At 43.3% G+C, this 17037-nt stretch overlaps 1 protein-coding gene across 1 annotated transcript in view; it reads right to left on the reverse strand.

Annotated features, from left to right (window-relative positions):
* The window catches only part of LOC104922745 (plexin-A2), a 77685-nt gene extending 60852 nt beyond the window's left edge, over positions 1-16833 (reverse strand). Inside the window, exons 1-3 of the mRNA XM_027279225.1 lie at positions 16550-16833; positions 4216-5559; positions 670-852 (exon numbers count right to left, since the gene is read on the reverse strand). Of these exons, the coding sequence (XP_027135026.1) occupies positions 670-852; positions 4216-5439 (1407 nt within the window). The 5' untranslated portion in view covers positions 5440-5559; positions 16550-16833. The remainder of the gene's footprint in view (positions 1-669; positions 853-4215; positions 5560-16549) is intronic.
* Positions 16834-17037: the final 204 nt, after the last annotated feature.

Here is a 17037-nt window from a genome sequence, read left to right on the forward strand (position 1 = left end):
AAGTATAAAATTCATGTCAAGTACTAAAAAGATCTCACAATTTTGCACCTGACAATCAGACTGAATTTTCATCATGTTTCAATTTATTCACTCAGCCTGACATTGTGTTCAAGGGAGTGCTGGTGATAATGATTTTCCCCCAATCAACCAGTAGTAAGTGACACATCTGCCCTCCTGGCATCAGTTTTAGTTGACATGAAAGCTGAAGTAGCAGGAGAAATTTACCTCTTTTCACATTTATCATAAAAATTTGTCAATTTAAAGGTCCAGTGTAGGGGATCTACTATGTTTTCGTTAGTCACCTCACATAATCACCACAAAATTAGGATCAGATTATGTTATTGTCTACAGACGCCACATGTTTTATGGCCACTGTAGTTTCTCCATCTGGCTAGGGTTAGTGTTCTGATGGCTCTAAAGAAGAAACTAGAGACCAAGGTCCAGGTGACATTTCACATTGATGTTCAAAAATTGAAAATAACGCAGAGATACCAATTGGTTACCTATAGTAGCCTCAAGAAATCATTGATCTTAAGATTTTTTAAAGAGTTTCTTAAGAATTAGAAATACACTGTAACAACCAGACAATCCTCATGTGACTGACTTTAGTGAGAAAAAGTTACATTAAGCATGTCTTGCTCGACAGTTTATGCATATTACTGCTCTTACCTTCTTCAGTCGTCCACTCTTGGTCCCCAGGAAGACCACACTGTGTCCATTGTAGACATAGGAGATGACAGAGGTCAGCCTGTCCCTGCTCTCAGTGTACACCGTCCGACCCGACACCAGCTGGGAACCCCCCAGGGGTTGGTTTATATCAAGGCCGCAGAAGTGATCATCAATAGGAACAGGCTGCATGGAGAGAGGGAGGGATGGAGAAATGGGGGTGGGGATGAAGAGAGTGTTTTTTAAGAAGTGGAGGAAAAGAAATAAGGAGAATAGGTTAAAGGAGGGAGGGATAGAAAAGCAGAGAGAGTGAAAGGAAGGAGGAGTAAGGATGACAGATATAAGGAGGGGAGGTCGAGGTAACAAGAGAGAGGGAAGAGCGTAAGTGGGAGCCAGAAAAATCACTCCGATCACTGTAGACACATGCGAATATGAGAGCAGAACTCAAACTGACTTCTGGTAAGCGTAATATGCATTACGTGTACAGTTTCCAGGGTTAAAGATGGTTACTTCAAAAGGGCTTGGGCTGCTGCGTTTATCAACAAGCCTCGGAACGGGCGAATTTGCGGAGCAGACTAATTGCTGATGGCAAACATGAGAAACACTGTGTATGTTGCACCCGTTTCTGTGATTTTTAAATCACTTGATCTGACATCACACAAACACACAGCACAAGAGATGTCAGGTTTTGATTAAGCATCAAAGAGAGGAGCATGCTAAGCAGTCCTGTTACATCTACTAACAACTCAAACCTTTGCTAATTGCCCGTCACTCAGGATATAAATCTACCTTTTTAGGGCAGCTAATTTCTTATTTCTTATGCACACATTAGTCCTTGCTATGCTTTTTCTCTTATCAAGCATGGTGCCTGAGCTTTACTGAATGTGATCAGTGAAGTGAACTTCATATCTCACTCCACTCTACTCTGAGTCATTTTTCTGGTGTAGTATGAGTGCGTTCAATGCTTCTCTTTTGAAGCTAAATATTGTACACACATGTGAATACGTGCCATCTGAATATCTGTTTTAACAGTTGCATTCCTTAGTCTGAAACTCTGCATGAATTTTTTATGTCATACCTATTAGAACTGCTTTGAAAGGCGCATCAGAAAATATTCACACACATTCAGACTCCCCAGAGGGAATGCTTTGACAGTTATTGGATGGATTACCATAAAATTTGGTACAGACATCCATGTCTTCTAAAACCTCAGATATATTTAATTCGTAGTGCAAATTATCATGTTTTGTGTGCTAACACTACAAATATGAGCAGTGTAAAGAATGGATGTTGTATCTTTGACGTCACACATATGGTTTCTGAAGAATTCAGTTCACCATCTTGGTAGTCCTGTCTTTGTCCACTCCCAGATAATCTAAAAATGGCCAAAGACGTGGATCATTGGTGCACCTGCAGGTGGGCTGAATGAATCCTGGGTGCTTAAACAAGCAAGTAACATCCTCTACCTGTCAATCAAAGCAGCCAGGCTGTTAATTTTGCATAACTTTAAGGCAGGGGTGTCAAACTCAAATCACCCAGTGGACCATAATTGAAGACTGGGACTACGTCAAGGGCAGTCCGAGGGCAGGGGAAGGGCATTAGCGCATTATAGTATGGACACATAAGCTCCATAAACAAGGCACACACGTTTACCTCCTATATTGGTGAGCCTGTGTGCCTTGTCAGTAGCCTCCCACCTGCTTTGAAAGTCCCTGTTCTCAAAGTCAACTTTTCGTTTTGGCCATTTTCTGGGGGGCTTTAATGTCTCAATAAACAACCGAAGGAAGGGTGAAGGGTGATGCACAGCTCTTGACCAATGACAGTATCTTGAGCTATGTGGCGGCTGTTGCAGTGCATTGTGGGATTTAAAGTATGAGCGGTGGGAGCAGGCCATTAATAATAGACGTATGAAATTATCTCACGGCCGCCTTGAGTTTGACATGTCTGCTTTAAACCTGAAAATAATTTGGACAGAACTAAAACAAAATTCACCCTCAGTACAGTTGTCATGAATGGGTAAATTAGCTATAGAGACCAAAACTGTTTTTTTTTTTGTACCAGGCTAAGTTGGGCTTTTTAACATGGGGGCTTATGGAGACTGACTCCTTCTGTAGCCAGCCTCAAGTGGACGTACAAGAAACTGGAGTTTTTGGCTTTTGCACATATGCTTCACTTCACAGCCATGGAGGTTGACTAAAGTTAGTCGAATTAGTTAGTTAGTTAGTTAACTAACTAAGATGGTGAAAATGGTAAACATTATACCTGCATGTTAGCATTTAGCATGCTGAAATTAACATTTAGCTTAGAGCACTTTTTCTAGCATGTTACACACAATGATAAGTGAAGCAATAAATAAAAATAAAAATAAATAAATAAATAAAATAATAATCCAATTTGAATTTTAGTGAGCATTAAATAGAACTTGCTGGTTTATTTTCATTCAACTTATTATCACTCCATATTTTCTCATCATCAATTCCCTACCTCGGATGGCTCTATGCCCACGCCACACTTTGAGAGGCACTGATGTGGACTCTTCTGTCTTGTCAACGCAGCAGTTGGCAGATTGTAAAACTGGTATTTTGTGCCTCCCTAGGAGCCTAATATTTATAGTAACAAGTGTATGTAAAGCAGCAGAATAAAATCTTATTGGTCTCTTTAAGTAATTATTTTGACATGCACTTCTAAAACATTTTGACACAGGAAGTAATATGTCTGATACGAGTATAACTTCCTCAGAAAGCCAAATCGGTATATCTGTGGACAGCACACACTGTTGGTCTTTCACTGAGTGTGACCAAAGAAACACAGTATCAAATGAAATCTTAACAAAGCTGAACCATCACACTTCATTTACAGTCCATTTCAGATATAAAACCTTTTGGTTAACTGCACAGTGAGAGTTAATTATTGCACTCTGTCATCCCTCACTTGTTTTTATGAATATCATTATATCTTATTTGTTTAATGGCATGGTGGAATCAAAGTACATGTTGGGAACCACCAGAGCGACGGATGTGATGAATATCATTGTTTTCATGGTTCGCTTTCAACTTGTTTCCATGAAAGCCACTCATTATGCAGAATTATAGCTTTCACAAAGACACAGACTTGGACATTTACAAGAAAGCCCTTTTCTCGAGATCAAGAACAGGTCTCAGAGGGTTCAAATACTGCTGACAGCGACAAGAAGAAGGAAGGAGATGGGGAGAGAGAGAAAGAGAGGGGGAGAGAAAGGGGAGGAGAAGAAGGCGGGAGTCAGTGCCCAAACCCCTGAATGAAATCAAAGCTCCATACAAAACTCCTCTGATTAGCATTGTGGAATAAATCTCCTCCAACTCTTATGTGCTCGTGGGATCCTGAAAACCTGAATGGTGTCTTCAGCACAGATCTGGCTGCCTGCCTATCGCCTATTTAGGCTGCAAACATGGTGAATAATCAGTAAAGTTTCAGGAAATCAGCTCACCACCTTGTGAATTTCAAAGTTGGTCTAAATGTGTGTGTGAGGCAAAATCAGATGGTGTCTTTCTCTTTTCACAGTCCACCTACCGCCTTGGTGCACTGCACGTCCTTTCCCAGCAGCCAGTGAAGCTCCAGGTTTCCCTCTCCCTGGTAGCAGGACTGCAGTCGCTCCTTGATGCGTGTGTTGATGTCTTGGATGGTGAAGACACAGAGTGCAGAGTGATCTGGAGGGTCGTGGCACTGCTTCTGTCCCTTGGAGAACACAGCAAAGAGCACGTCCTCCTGAGCGCTAATGTTGAGTGACTTTGCCAGAACCCTGCCAGCTTTGGACAGGTAAGCAGCCTGCAGCAGACGATACTCCTCACCTCTGTGTACGCACCCCACGGGAAGTGACACATATGAGTGGAACTTCTTGTCACCTTTGCAGAGGCGAATGATGCGAGAGGTGTAAAACAAGTCGCCAGGGGAGCTCCCAGCAGGCATCCCATTCTCGGGCGTCTCCGGCTGGACGGTCATGAAGTAGACAAAGTTGCCGCTGGCAAAGCCATAGATGTAATAGATGTCAAAGTGTGGAACAAGAGCCAGTGTGTCTGAGGGGATTTTAATGAGAGAGGAAACAAAGTCAGTGTGGAGTTCATAGTCCAGCATTGCAGAAGATTCTGGATCACGAGGCAGCTTGCGGCTTGAGATTGTTGGGAAGTAGTCCTGTTTGCCACCGACAGCTGTTCCAATGTACAGAGTTGCATCCTGACCCTGTGAGGGCACAACAACCCCGTACATCGTCCCTGTCTGGTTGTCACTGGAAAGGTAGTGTTCTTTCTTGTGCGTAGGCTCCACGAGGATGAACAAGTCATCCAGCCTCATCAGTTTGCAGACGCCCTGGTAGAGACTACCACAGGCCAGCAGCCGGTTGTGAGAGTAGTCGATGAGCAACAGTTTGTTTACGTTGTCAGTGGAGGCAAGCGGCTCAGAACAGGGCTGGACAATCAATGGAGGATAACATGCTTTGTTGTCATACTCTGGTCCTGTATCATGGGACACCAGGAGGGTGAGATTAGCAGACAACTTGTAGATTCGGTTGACTGCTCCAACATACAGAGCCCCAGTAGACTGATGGACAGTGAGGTGGTTCAGCGACCACTCCCTCCTCTCTGATTGGAAGGTGTTCAGAGTCTGTCCGACAGCCATCTTTTGATTCAGAGAGATTAGAGTCAATAGCCACAGTGCCAGGGGCCATGACATGACCTTAAGAGGACTGTGACCTTTAGTGAGGCCACAGTAAGTCCATCCTTTATCCAAGCACGTTCCCATCCCCACGGGGCTCCAAAAAATACCAAGTTCAAGCAAAACACTTGGGATCGTGTGTCAGCAAAGAGCAGGATTGCGCTGAAATGATGAGCTGAAGTGCTGTCTTGTGATCTTCACATATTTCTGAAAGAGAAAAGAGGGATATTTGTTTTAAGCTCAAAAGATCCTTCAGTCTTTGGAGAGCGAAAAATTGCTTTCACAGTATCATTAGACACTGCATCTAAAAACCAAGAAATATATGTGGTTGTTTTCCCCTCTATCACTGCTTAGTCAGACACATGACACATCAGAGAAACAAGTAATCATTTGTTCAAACTGTCTCTGCGTATTTACTAGCCCAAGAGATGGTCCAATATTCCCCCTATCAACAGGGGGGCTCATTATATTCCGCCTCTCTGTAAGAGAGAACTAACTGTGGCCTATTACTTGAACAAAGCAACAACACACTGTAGCTGTGCCTTCTCTCTGTTTGGGTGGCTAATTAAATGATCCAAACGTATTAATTATGCGTCCATATTTTGGGCTCCCTGTTTTCCTTTCTCCCCTCTGCCTTGTTCGTTTAAATGGTTGAATCCAGGAGGAATTAATCACTCTCCACTGCAGCCGACATTCCTAAATTAATCAGGGCTTTTTCCAGGGATGGCAGGGAGTCATTAGAGATTCAGAACCAAGCAGCATCAACCCTCACACTTCCCTGTTTAATTTCATTAGCATATTTTATGTCGATATTTTCAGGGGACAAACAATATCCCTCAAACACATGAAGGACTGGAGGATGGATGGCTGGGACTTATGACAAAGGACGTTTGATGTGTTTTGTTTTCCCCTTGTCATAACTGTTATGTGATGTATGTTGTAGTATGATTATGTTTCTCATACAGATGAGACAAAATAACCTAATTTGGAACAAAAACCTTTTTATTTTATTTTAAAATAAAGACAGATGTTTGGTGAAGGCAACACAAGGATCGTAGATAAAGTGGCTTCACATACGCCGTTACTTCATCGAAGTCCATTAATGGAGTAATAAAACTGCCAGCATAGAAGGACAGACCATAAATTAAGACACCTACATCACCCTAAATCCTGTCTCTGTGCCACCAGAAGCTTCTTCAATCTGGCTCCCAAAGCTTTCTATCCCCCCCTCCCCCTTTGTCCTCTCCAATGCCACATCAGCACTTCACACTCACACAATAATTTATTTTATTTTTTTTAATCTTTCAACCCCCTTCAATAAAATGGCTCTAAATTTCCTCTAAATATATCCTGCCAAATGCTCGAAGCCTTTAGCTCGAAGGCAACTGTCTTTTTTGGCGGCAGAAAACGTAAACAGGGTGTTTTCTCAGTGAGACTTCCTGGTATAAGTAAAGGTTAAATGAAGACAGCCATGTCAGATCCTAATGCGGGGGTCATGATGGGGTGGGTGCTCTCCATTGGCTGACAAACAGGACGTCCGGCTGAGTTGAGCGGGAGCCAGGGATGAAGCGGATGGACTGACACTGAGCTGGCTGGGCCGACTCCAGCTCCACTCCAGCATCTCCTGTCCATCTGTCCCCACCTCGCTCACACCAGGGGACAAGTCACTCGAGTGTCTCGACCTACTCTGCTCAATTTGGCAGGCTCCGTGTGAGCAACTCTACCAATAATTGGCCACCAAAGAGTAACATCTGTCACACACAGTATTGCATTGAATTTAAGTCTTTAATGTGTGTGATTTTCTTTATTTATAACGCATGACATTTACTCATACCTACATGAGCTATAATCAGATTTACTAATCGCTAATGCTTTAAATGTCAGATGATAAAAGCTTCTCCTTTTTTCCATTCTTGAACTCTTTTTTCCCCTACTGGACACAAAAACTGTGTTTGCTTTTATTACATTTCAGAGAGCTGAGATTTGGCAGGACATGATGGCTCTAATATTTGTTACAGCTTCTTTATTTTGTGCAAAATGTGTGTCCAGCAAGTTCCCCATGAAAATCCCTCAAATCATCTGCTTTGGAAGCTGATTAGTCCCTGAACCAGTTTTTGTAGTTGATCTAACCACATTTTTCCATCATTTGTACTATTTGTTTAAAAACCTGATGAAAAGGAGTGTTTAGGCATTTTTAAAATGTTTCAGAGGACACAGTGATAGTCTTTTATTTTGACAGCCTGGGCGTTTGATTTCAGTAAACCAAATTGCATCGACCAGTGGTCATCAGAAACCTTTACTCCCTATCTTCCTCTTCGGCTTTTTGATGTAGGCTTTTCTAGTGTGAAAGGAGATGCTGGAATGGTATGTAATGCATTAAAGAGCTGTTTGAAAGTGGGCGGGTTAGATCAGAAAAATCTGACTCAATCCTTTGTGCGTATTCTTGAGCTGCCACAAAAAGAAGCAGACAAGTCACTTTGTGTTTACCAATTCAACTACAGCTCTCTCTACTTTGTGGCATCTGACCGAATCCCATATCTTTGCATTCCTCTTGTTCAAATTACACCACAAACTTCAAGGTGAAGACCTTTGGTGTCATTTACATTGTAATCTTATCACCAGTGCGCTTCTTTTCTCAATTAGAAATAATTAATGAGACACCACTCAGCAGGTCCAACAGCAAATTGGAGACAAAACGATATTTTCAAAACCAGGTTTGTGTCTGGCATGACCTTAAACAGCAGACACCAGCAGTGCCACCCAGAGGTTAACTCTGTGTTGAGAGTCTCCAGTCAAACCCCGAGAGGAATTACAGAACAGGGGTAAAAACAAGAAGAGAGAATAGGAAGTGCTGGTGGCAAACGAAGCCAGGCAGGCATGCAGGCAAGCAGCAGCCTCATCGTTTCATCCATTTCTGTTCTCCCGTCTTTAGTCACGTCTAAGGCGTGCAGTCATGCTGCTCAGTGTTTACCCTGGATTATAGAGACAACTCTTTGCCCTGTGCAGTTCTCCCTGCTGAATTCTCTGCCTCGCCACTCAGACACGCTCCAGCCCAGACGTGACTCATTCACACTCACACACAGGAACATGGCTTGCTGAGGCCTCTGGGGACGAGAGCTCTCAGCGGGCACCAATCACAGCGCAGAAGCGGGTGAAGCCAGCCTCTTGTGCTCCACAAACACAACCTTTTGACCTGGATCGAGATCAGTGGAACTAAATCCATCCTTTGGGTTCAGCTTTTATTGGGGTGAAATGCTGTCATAGCTTCTGTAGCGCCCCTGTTAGGGATGATTCATGGGACAGAAGGGATGGTTAGCTCTTGTTTGTTTGACCCATCTGCCATCTGAGATGAACTAAAATGTTCATCGAAGGGATTTCTTTGTTAGGATGTCCATGTGCATCATTTTTACTGCTCGCTCGAGTCCGACAGCACACATTTTTGTGTGAGATGCAGTCAGTTTAGTGAAAATTTAAATTGGCTATCATGAATGATATCACTGAAGGCATGCAAAAACTCATAACATTTTCTTTTCTTGCACACTGTGAAAACTCAGCGGAGAATGGATATTCTGTTTTCTTACAGCATTCATTTTGAAGATACATATTCAAACACTGTCAATAAAGCACGACATGAGCTTTTCACTTAAAAGAAAAACAGATTTAGCACAAACAGTGTGGCATTTAAGTTTATTTTGTTTACGTTTTGGATTATAGATTTGTGTGAGATTGGGAACACTGTCAACAGACTATGCCAGACTATGATATTTCTAAAGGTCAGGAGAAGCATGTCTGCTCTCACACTTAGTCAACAATGGGAGTCATTGTCGCTCGCATCAGAGGTGATAAAAACATTTTTTTTTTTCTTCCCGCTGTTGTTTTTTTGTGGCCTAGATTTATAAGACTGCACAAAAGCAATAACAGTATAAGACCACGGGGGCAGAAGAGCGTCTGAACTACAATAGTCATAACAGATTCTGTCCCCATGATTACAAGCCAGCAGGGCAGAAACAGGCAGCATTTTTTGTGTCAGTAGGTTTTCTGAGACAAGGCCACTGATGGAAGATGAAAGTTCATTTATGAAGTTCCTTCTTATGGAGATCAATTCAGATTTGGAGGGGAAAAAAGTTTTGGCTGCAGCATTCCCTGGTGATGTACTGTACAATGTTTGCACTAATAGCATATCAACATGGCCTGACGGGATACTTTTGTCTAGGGGTTTTTCAGCAAATACATGGTCGAGTCACTGGGGGGAGGGGGGTCCAGCATTGTACACATTACACATGAATGAGCTGGGAGGGCGCCAACTGCAACATAACTTGACTTCCAAATGAATAAATGAAGGCAATTAGTAGATCTGTTTACAATGTTGTGGAGACAGAAGTAGGTCAAACGTGGCAGAGACAGGAGGGAGGAGGGAGCCAGCAAGCCAGAGCCAGGGGCTGTCGCTGGTACCTACAGTGATGAGTCGGGGAATTAGGACATGAAAATGCCGTCTTTGTTAACGTTGACTTATAAATGAATGTCATACTGAATCACAAGAGACCGGTGGGGTTTATAAGGAAAAGCAATGTTTTGTGATCAGTCCACCGTGTTTTATCTGTGGTAGCGTTATGGAGTGGGGGCCAGCCCAGGGCGACTGGCTCTGCCTCGTAAGCCCCCCTTCACACAGAAACACAGACTCAAGCCTCAGAGGGCATGATGTGTAGCATGGATGCTCACACTGCAGATACCCACAGGATATCTCCACTTTGATGCCGCATAGTGAAATTTTGTGGCATTTGGCCTGTGGTTAATTTCCATCATTATGTTCTACATTGTAAACTCAAACAACAGTGCTTCCCCCAGACATTTTCTCTCAGTCGGGAAGGGGAAGAAAATCTCATAACCACTATTTAGATTAATGATACTAACACTTTGCGATGCTAGTGTTCTCTGGAAACAATGTGAAGTGCTGTAAATTCATTTAGTTTTATTGGCAGCGTTTCTGGCGTGTTTGTGGCATGATTTTTTATTAGCAAAAATGAACCGTAATTGCCTTTTTTTTCCATACTTGTTGTTTAGTTTATTGGTCAGCACAGATATTGCTCGCTTTAGGACTCTCCAGCCAGCCACTAATCTTGATGCTAGAGTAGTGGAAGATGTCTGTGGGGAACAGTAAAGCAACACTGTGTCATCACAACACGCTCTGCTCTTAATAACTGCAGGATGCGAGGGACCTGGGCAGAGGCAAATGTGACATAGGGGAGCAATTCCAACACATCGCCACAACACAGTCAGCAGCCTCCTCCGCAATGCATGCCATTATCTTAGGGCATATGCATTATACATGCAGATACAGTACTATATCTGAAATTGCTGTTAAGAGCAGGGACCAGATGAAGGGCACTGCTGCAACAGTCAGATTTAACCATGCATGCCTTTCTCCTCCCTTCCCTCTTCTTAGCTCCGTCTCCTCTTCCATAAATCTCATTGTCGGTCTTCCCTGGTTAATGGTGACCTCAAGCAGGCTCCTCTCAACTGCCGAAGCCCTCGTGTTGCATATATGATGAGTATAGAGGGGAAAGTCAAAGTGACCTCCAGCACTGTGATGAAAACCCATGCAGCTCGAGTGCAATAGAGGGTCTTCTATAATTCAGCAACCGCAGAAGAAGACAGGGGGCGAGCTACGTTTTCTTTGGAACTGCACAGCATGTGCGGTTGAGCCATGTTGCAGCGTCTGTCCAGCTCCCCCCCGCCCTTCATTCTTAACGTCACTTAAGTGCAAGAAGCAGAAGAAGAAGAAGAAGAAGGCGCACAAGGCTCAAACAGAGGAGTCTGACCGAAGCATGGAGTGATCCGTGGACAGTGCAGCTGCAGGGTGCTGAAATGTGAGCTGTACTCTCTAGTACAGAACAGCTCTCCAGTTGTGTTTTTAGCTGTACTCTCTAGTACAGAACAGCTCTCCAGTTGTGTTTTTTTTTTGTTTTTTTTTGTGCTGTATAGAGCATTTCTTTGGCTCAGTAACTACCGGCCTGATATTCAGCCTCAAGCATGGCTGTAATTTTATTGTCTGCTCCCATCCTCTGAGTTTGTCTTTTTTTATTTTTTTGTTTGTTTGTTTGTTTGAGTTGACACTTCTCTTGTAGCAAAAAAAGCTATTTTTCTGCACGCGCTGATTCAGTTACAGATGTGCCGAGCTATATTGCTTTTGCATGCATAAATCATGGGAAAATGCATTAAATTTGGCAGAGTTTAGACCCCAGCGAGTGTATGAATGAGAAAAATAATGAAACACAGTGATGCAGAGCATCCGTGTGAAGCTGTGAAGCACATATGTCCATAATTCCCACACCACTGCACACAGAAATCAAAGAAACTTATTCCAAAGAAAGCCTGTATGTTTCTTCCTCTCTCTTTGCCCATATGGCTCCGTGGGGTGGAGGATGCCAAGGTTGGAGGTATCTGGCACGAATAATTACGATCAAAGAAATTACAATGCAAAAAGAACAGCTGCTCCCTCCACTGCTGACAAATCACTGTGAGCAAGAGGAGACAGCGATAGACGCCGAGCGAGGGAGAGAGAAACAGGAAAGAGGAGGAGAGACAGTACATGTTCTACTATTCGACAACTTTCCCTCTAAGTATCTGCTGCTCCGAAACCCATTTAACATTTAATCCACAGTGCAAATAAGACTTTTGGTGGCCATTGAGCCAAAAGCTGTACAAATACAAGCATCTGCCCAGATTATCTCAGTCTGTCTCCATGGTTGGCCCAACCCGGCTTGTCCCTAAATATAACCTACTCTGAAATTCTATCCAGACTCCTTAGTCTGAATGAGAATTTGGGTAAATGCATAGAAATTTCCTCAATGTTCAGAAATAGATATAGCCTGGTTAAAAGTACAGCACCCTAGTGATCCAGAGGTCTACCAGGACTGCAAACACAGGTGACTTTAACTCAAATAGAAATTCACTGGAAGGCAAAAGCTCCTTAAGGGATAACACATATGGGGGGACACAGTCAGGATTTAAAGCAGAGAACATTTCCCATCGCTATAATGTGTTCTTCTTGATAGAACTTGATCCTAAAATTAATATTGAATTCTCAAAGTCTATTAAGTAAGTCCAGTCCCACCTGGTTTGTGGCTGCCAAGGGCTGAACACTGCTGCAGTCTCGGATGTAGTCCAGGTGCTCTGTGCTTCTGGGACGTGTAGGTAACTGATGACTTACTTTTTTTTTTTTTAAGACACAAGCAACTCATTCAGCAGATGTTTGCCTGCCAAACTGTGGCGTTAACATCCCCCCAAAGACTGTCAGTGAAAGTCACAAGGGAGATTCAGTTGTGTCCTCTTTCTGTAATCAAGCGCATGCTTTTTTATCTCGAAACCTTTAACTTTCATAAATGCTAAATTGCAGCAACTGCAAGTAAGTAGATAGGCCTTCAGTGTTTTTAGGATAACACCTTTAATGGATGAGTACCCCAAACTGCACGTCATGTTGTTTAAAACTTCTGTGACGATGGAGATTGTTCAAAAGTCTGTTGGATGTTATTATTTATTGGGAATTTCACCAACCAACATGCCATGAAGAAAAGTGCTACAAAGATTTTATTTTCTAGAAATGGAAAATGAGTTGGAAGCATTTGCAGAAATGGAGGGAAATAGAAGGTTTTTAGTGAAATGACACAGATTTGCTATGGCTTTACCACATTACGACAAATTTCCATACATTTTCCATGTCATATAACACATTCTCCGTGACCAGTATTTGCATTTTCAATTTCTATATTAAGCTGCCACATTTTAATTGATTGCTAATTTGAATGTTCCAATGTATGAAATAAAAAAATGATGTTTTTAAAGGTTGGCAGCATCCAAACCTTTTATGAAGAACTAGAGGTAAAGAGGTACTCTGGCAGTGCAGCCTCCGTGGATTTGGGAGACTTCCAAGAGACAGATTTTTTAACAGAAAGGTCAAAACTGGTGCAGAAGAGCGTGAGATTTGGTCCATAATAATAACACTGGTGTCCACATTTCTCACAATGCTGATAGCATCTTTAGTTAAACTCTCCCTGCCAGGTAAACATCCATGTCATTCAAACTTTGCACCCTGAGTCTGTAGCACAGCCTTTCTGTTAAAGATATGTAGCCTCCAAATCCCAACCTGAGATAACCCTGATGATATCACCAAGGCTATATTCTCAGACCTTTGAAAGCTCATCCAGAGCCACAGAAAACACTGTAAAACTGTTTTCATACTTCACAGCTAAGTAACACTTCCGATGAGTTAACTGATTCCCGTGTGCCCTGTTAAGATAATAGATTGCAAACTCTTCAAACTTAAAGGTTGTGTACCTTTCCAAAAAAAAAAAAAGAAACATATGACATCCCTCAACTTTTTCTGATAACCATATGTTGTCTACTTACACGAGTGCCAGAGAAAATCTTGCAAAACACACACATCAGCAAAGTTATTGCACTGTTTGTATCAACTACGGTGTGACAATCTGGAGGCGATGCGCCATATTGCAAGACCGCCATCACTGCATGCTGAGTGCTGCCAAAGCTGCCATCTGGCAGGTGAGCTGCACGCTTTCCACTTGTACCTCTCCTCCCTTTCACTCTCCTCCACTGTTGTCACCCCCCTCCGCCTCTCTCTCTCTCTCTTACTCTCTCTCTCTGTCTAGTCTTGTCTTTATTAGTCTTTCTCACTCCCGCCATTTTTCCCACCTTTTGCTCTCCTCTCAACCCCCGTATCATCCCTTTTCTCCACCTCTATTTACCTAAACATCCACCTCCCTCCAGGCCTGAATCACACACTGAAACAAGAGGAAGCGTGAAGATCGAATGGAGGGATGAAGTAGAAAAAGAGTGAGGACAACAGCATATCGGTCGTGCATGATGATCTGCAGTATTCTCTCTTTCTTTCTTTCTTTCTTTCTTTCTTTCTTTCTTTCTTTCTGTCTCCCATCACTCTTGGATTCATATCACTGTTTGTGTCTCCTCTCATGCTGTATACACTCCTGGGCGCATACAGTAAATGCACACACATGCAAGCACTAACACAAAGACAAAACACACACACTGGGGGCTCTCCTTCTTCTTCCTCGGGCTGTAGCATCTGAACAGTCATGTTTAATCAGTGTCTCCGTGGGCAACAGGGGTAGTGTTGGGGGTAGAGAGTGGGGAGACTGTTGGAGGTGGGGGGTCTCCAGCTATGGGTAGTAGCAGTGAGTTGCTGTGCACTCACACACCGTGTAATTGCGTTACATACACTAATTCGCCTGATGTACTATTGCAGCGCCTTTGCCCCTGACCCACATCGCACTCCCTGATATTCAAATTACTCTAAAATCAATGTCATGGATTGAACTGACGGTCACTTGATTCAGAAGCTGTTTTTCGAAGCTGAATTGACTTCCTGATTTCTTATTTTATTTTTCTGGCTTCTCAAACAAACAGTTTAGCCCATTAATCTCTGTAGGAGACTATAACACTTAACTCCTGGCTTGCGGTTGAATGTGACAGAGACAGATGTTCTAAATTACTTCATCTACACTGGTCAAGCGTTTCCTCCGGGGTCAAGGAGCTCTGAAATGATGCAGTTTCACATAACCCCTCAATAGTCAAAACTGCCATTATAAAAGCCAGTTAAAATACTCAAATCAATAGACCACCCAACGAAAACCCATTTTTTATGCTTCATTTAGTTGGACGTGTCCTGTCTTGTCCAGTCTGACAGTATGTGTATACTCACCCAAACCCTAACAATTTAACCAACATCTGCCCCTTTGATTTCAGTCACTGCCCGAAAACAAAACAGCATGAGTGAGTGAGTGGAAATTTGTTTGTGCCCCTCAAACCACTCAAGCTACTCGTATATTTTGAGAAATTATGTCTAAGATACATTGGATGATCCAGAGAAAATGATGTAATTCCAGTAAAAAGACTGAGGTCTGTGGATCATCCTGAGTTAGAGGAGCATTGCCGTGTTCAAAATTTAAACAGCACAGATACACTCAGATATCTCTAAGGACCAAAAGTATCTGCATGTGTAGAAATATAAATTTTGGATAAAATGACCCCTCTATTCAGGAGTTTGGATTTATTAACCCTTTAACATTACTGAAACTCCGTAGATGAACAACAATAATCTCAATCTGTACCTTATTGTTGTCAAGTGCAGCAAAAAAGAAATGGAGAGAACTAATGTGAAGATTCATTTAAATTCTAAAATTAGCAGGCAACTGATAAAGTGCTGGAGCGCATGACTGGCATGAACAAGCCAGGAGAGAAGCCAATCTCTCTCTTTCTCTCCATGAGAGGCTTTACCCACTCTGGAGGGGCCAGGAGAATAAAAGCTAGTCCAACTGGCCGGCCAGATAAGCCGGACCAGAAAGAGTATACAGAGAGAAGAGGGGTTCATCTGGTTTGCATGAGGGGCGAGAGTCAAAGAGCTGTGAATCCAACAAACCAGCCCTCCGCTGCCCCTCCTCGCCTCCTCTGCTACCACCCAAACACTCAGAAAAGGGGGCTAGGATGCACTTGGTCAACAGCATTGTCAAGGGTTGGCACTACTGCAGCTGTGTGTGCTTTAGTTCTTTCAGGCTCAGGCTTCATCTCAGAGCCTGCCCATGCCTTATCAGCGTCCCAGTGCCTTCTGCTCTGCCCAGGTTGCCAAGGCTGCACAAGCTCCGGCTGAAGGAGGCAGGGCAGCAGCAGTGGAGGAGTGACTATCTCCAGGCTAAATACTTCACTCTGGTATTTGCCTGATGACCACTGATGCTCTGCCTGGAATAATACTAATAATGTGTAAAGAGTTCTGAAAAAATCTGCAAAAGCAAGCTGTTACAGCAGGCTTTTGTCTAAAGTAGAGTGAAATTTACCCTCCTGATAATTTGCACCAATTCACCACAGGGCTGGTCTGCCTCATGTCTGTGATGGGCACTGAAGATGCATTTACAGCCGCTCTTTCTCCACAGCATCAGTCCACATCTGTTGGCTGTTACAGGTGGCCAGCAGAGGAATATATATATTTTTAATTTGCTCATGCAGCGTTATGCACAATACCTCGATTGAGGGTGCACAAAGTCACTGGTCGTTTTTCACTGCGTCCAGGGTGCGTAAAGTCTATCCAACTTTACCCTTCTGCATACTGCCCGGCTGCACTGCACGCTGCTGCTCAGCCACTACTAACAGCAAAGGATAGATTACTCACCTTGAAATAAGAGGAGACTCATTCATGGATAGCGCAGATCCGGTTATTTCGCTGGGATTTTTCTGTTTTTTAAGAAAACGTCCCGAGTCCTCTCAGTCACTGGACGCCAAAATACAGCGAGATAAACTGCCGGTTAATTTATTCTACGCGCTACACAGCCGGTAAAGTCATCTGGACAGCAGTGAGCATCTCTCAACTGAACCGCTGAGAAGGAGCCGGTATCAAGTGACCCTCCCACCTCGTTCAGGGATTGATCATTTTCTGTAACAGGCAGATACACAACCTCTCTCTCTCTGTCTCTCTCTCTCTCTCTCCCCCCTCCCTCCCTCTCTTTCTCCCAGTGTGTGTGTGCGGATACCGGTGCTACATGAAGTCACCCATCAGTTCACTTGCACCTCACGTACAATGTGCGCTTTTAGACCCAACCTCCGTCACGTCATCCTTTGGCACAAACTTGAGCGCTCTTCGCACTGTTTGTGGATTTATAC

Source organism: Larimichthys crocea, chromosome VI (genome assembly GCF_000972845.2).
Source record: "Larimichthys crocea isolate SSNF chromosome VI, L_crocea_2.0, whole genome shotgun sequence".
Lineage (NCBI taxonomy): Eukaryota > Metazoa > Chordata > Actinopteri > Sciaenidae > Larimichthys > Larimichthys crocea.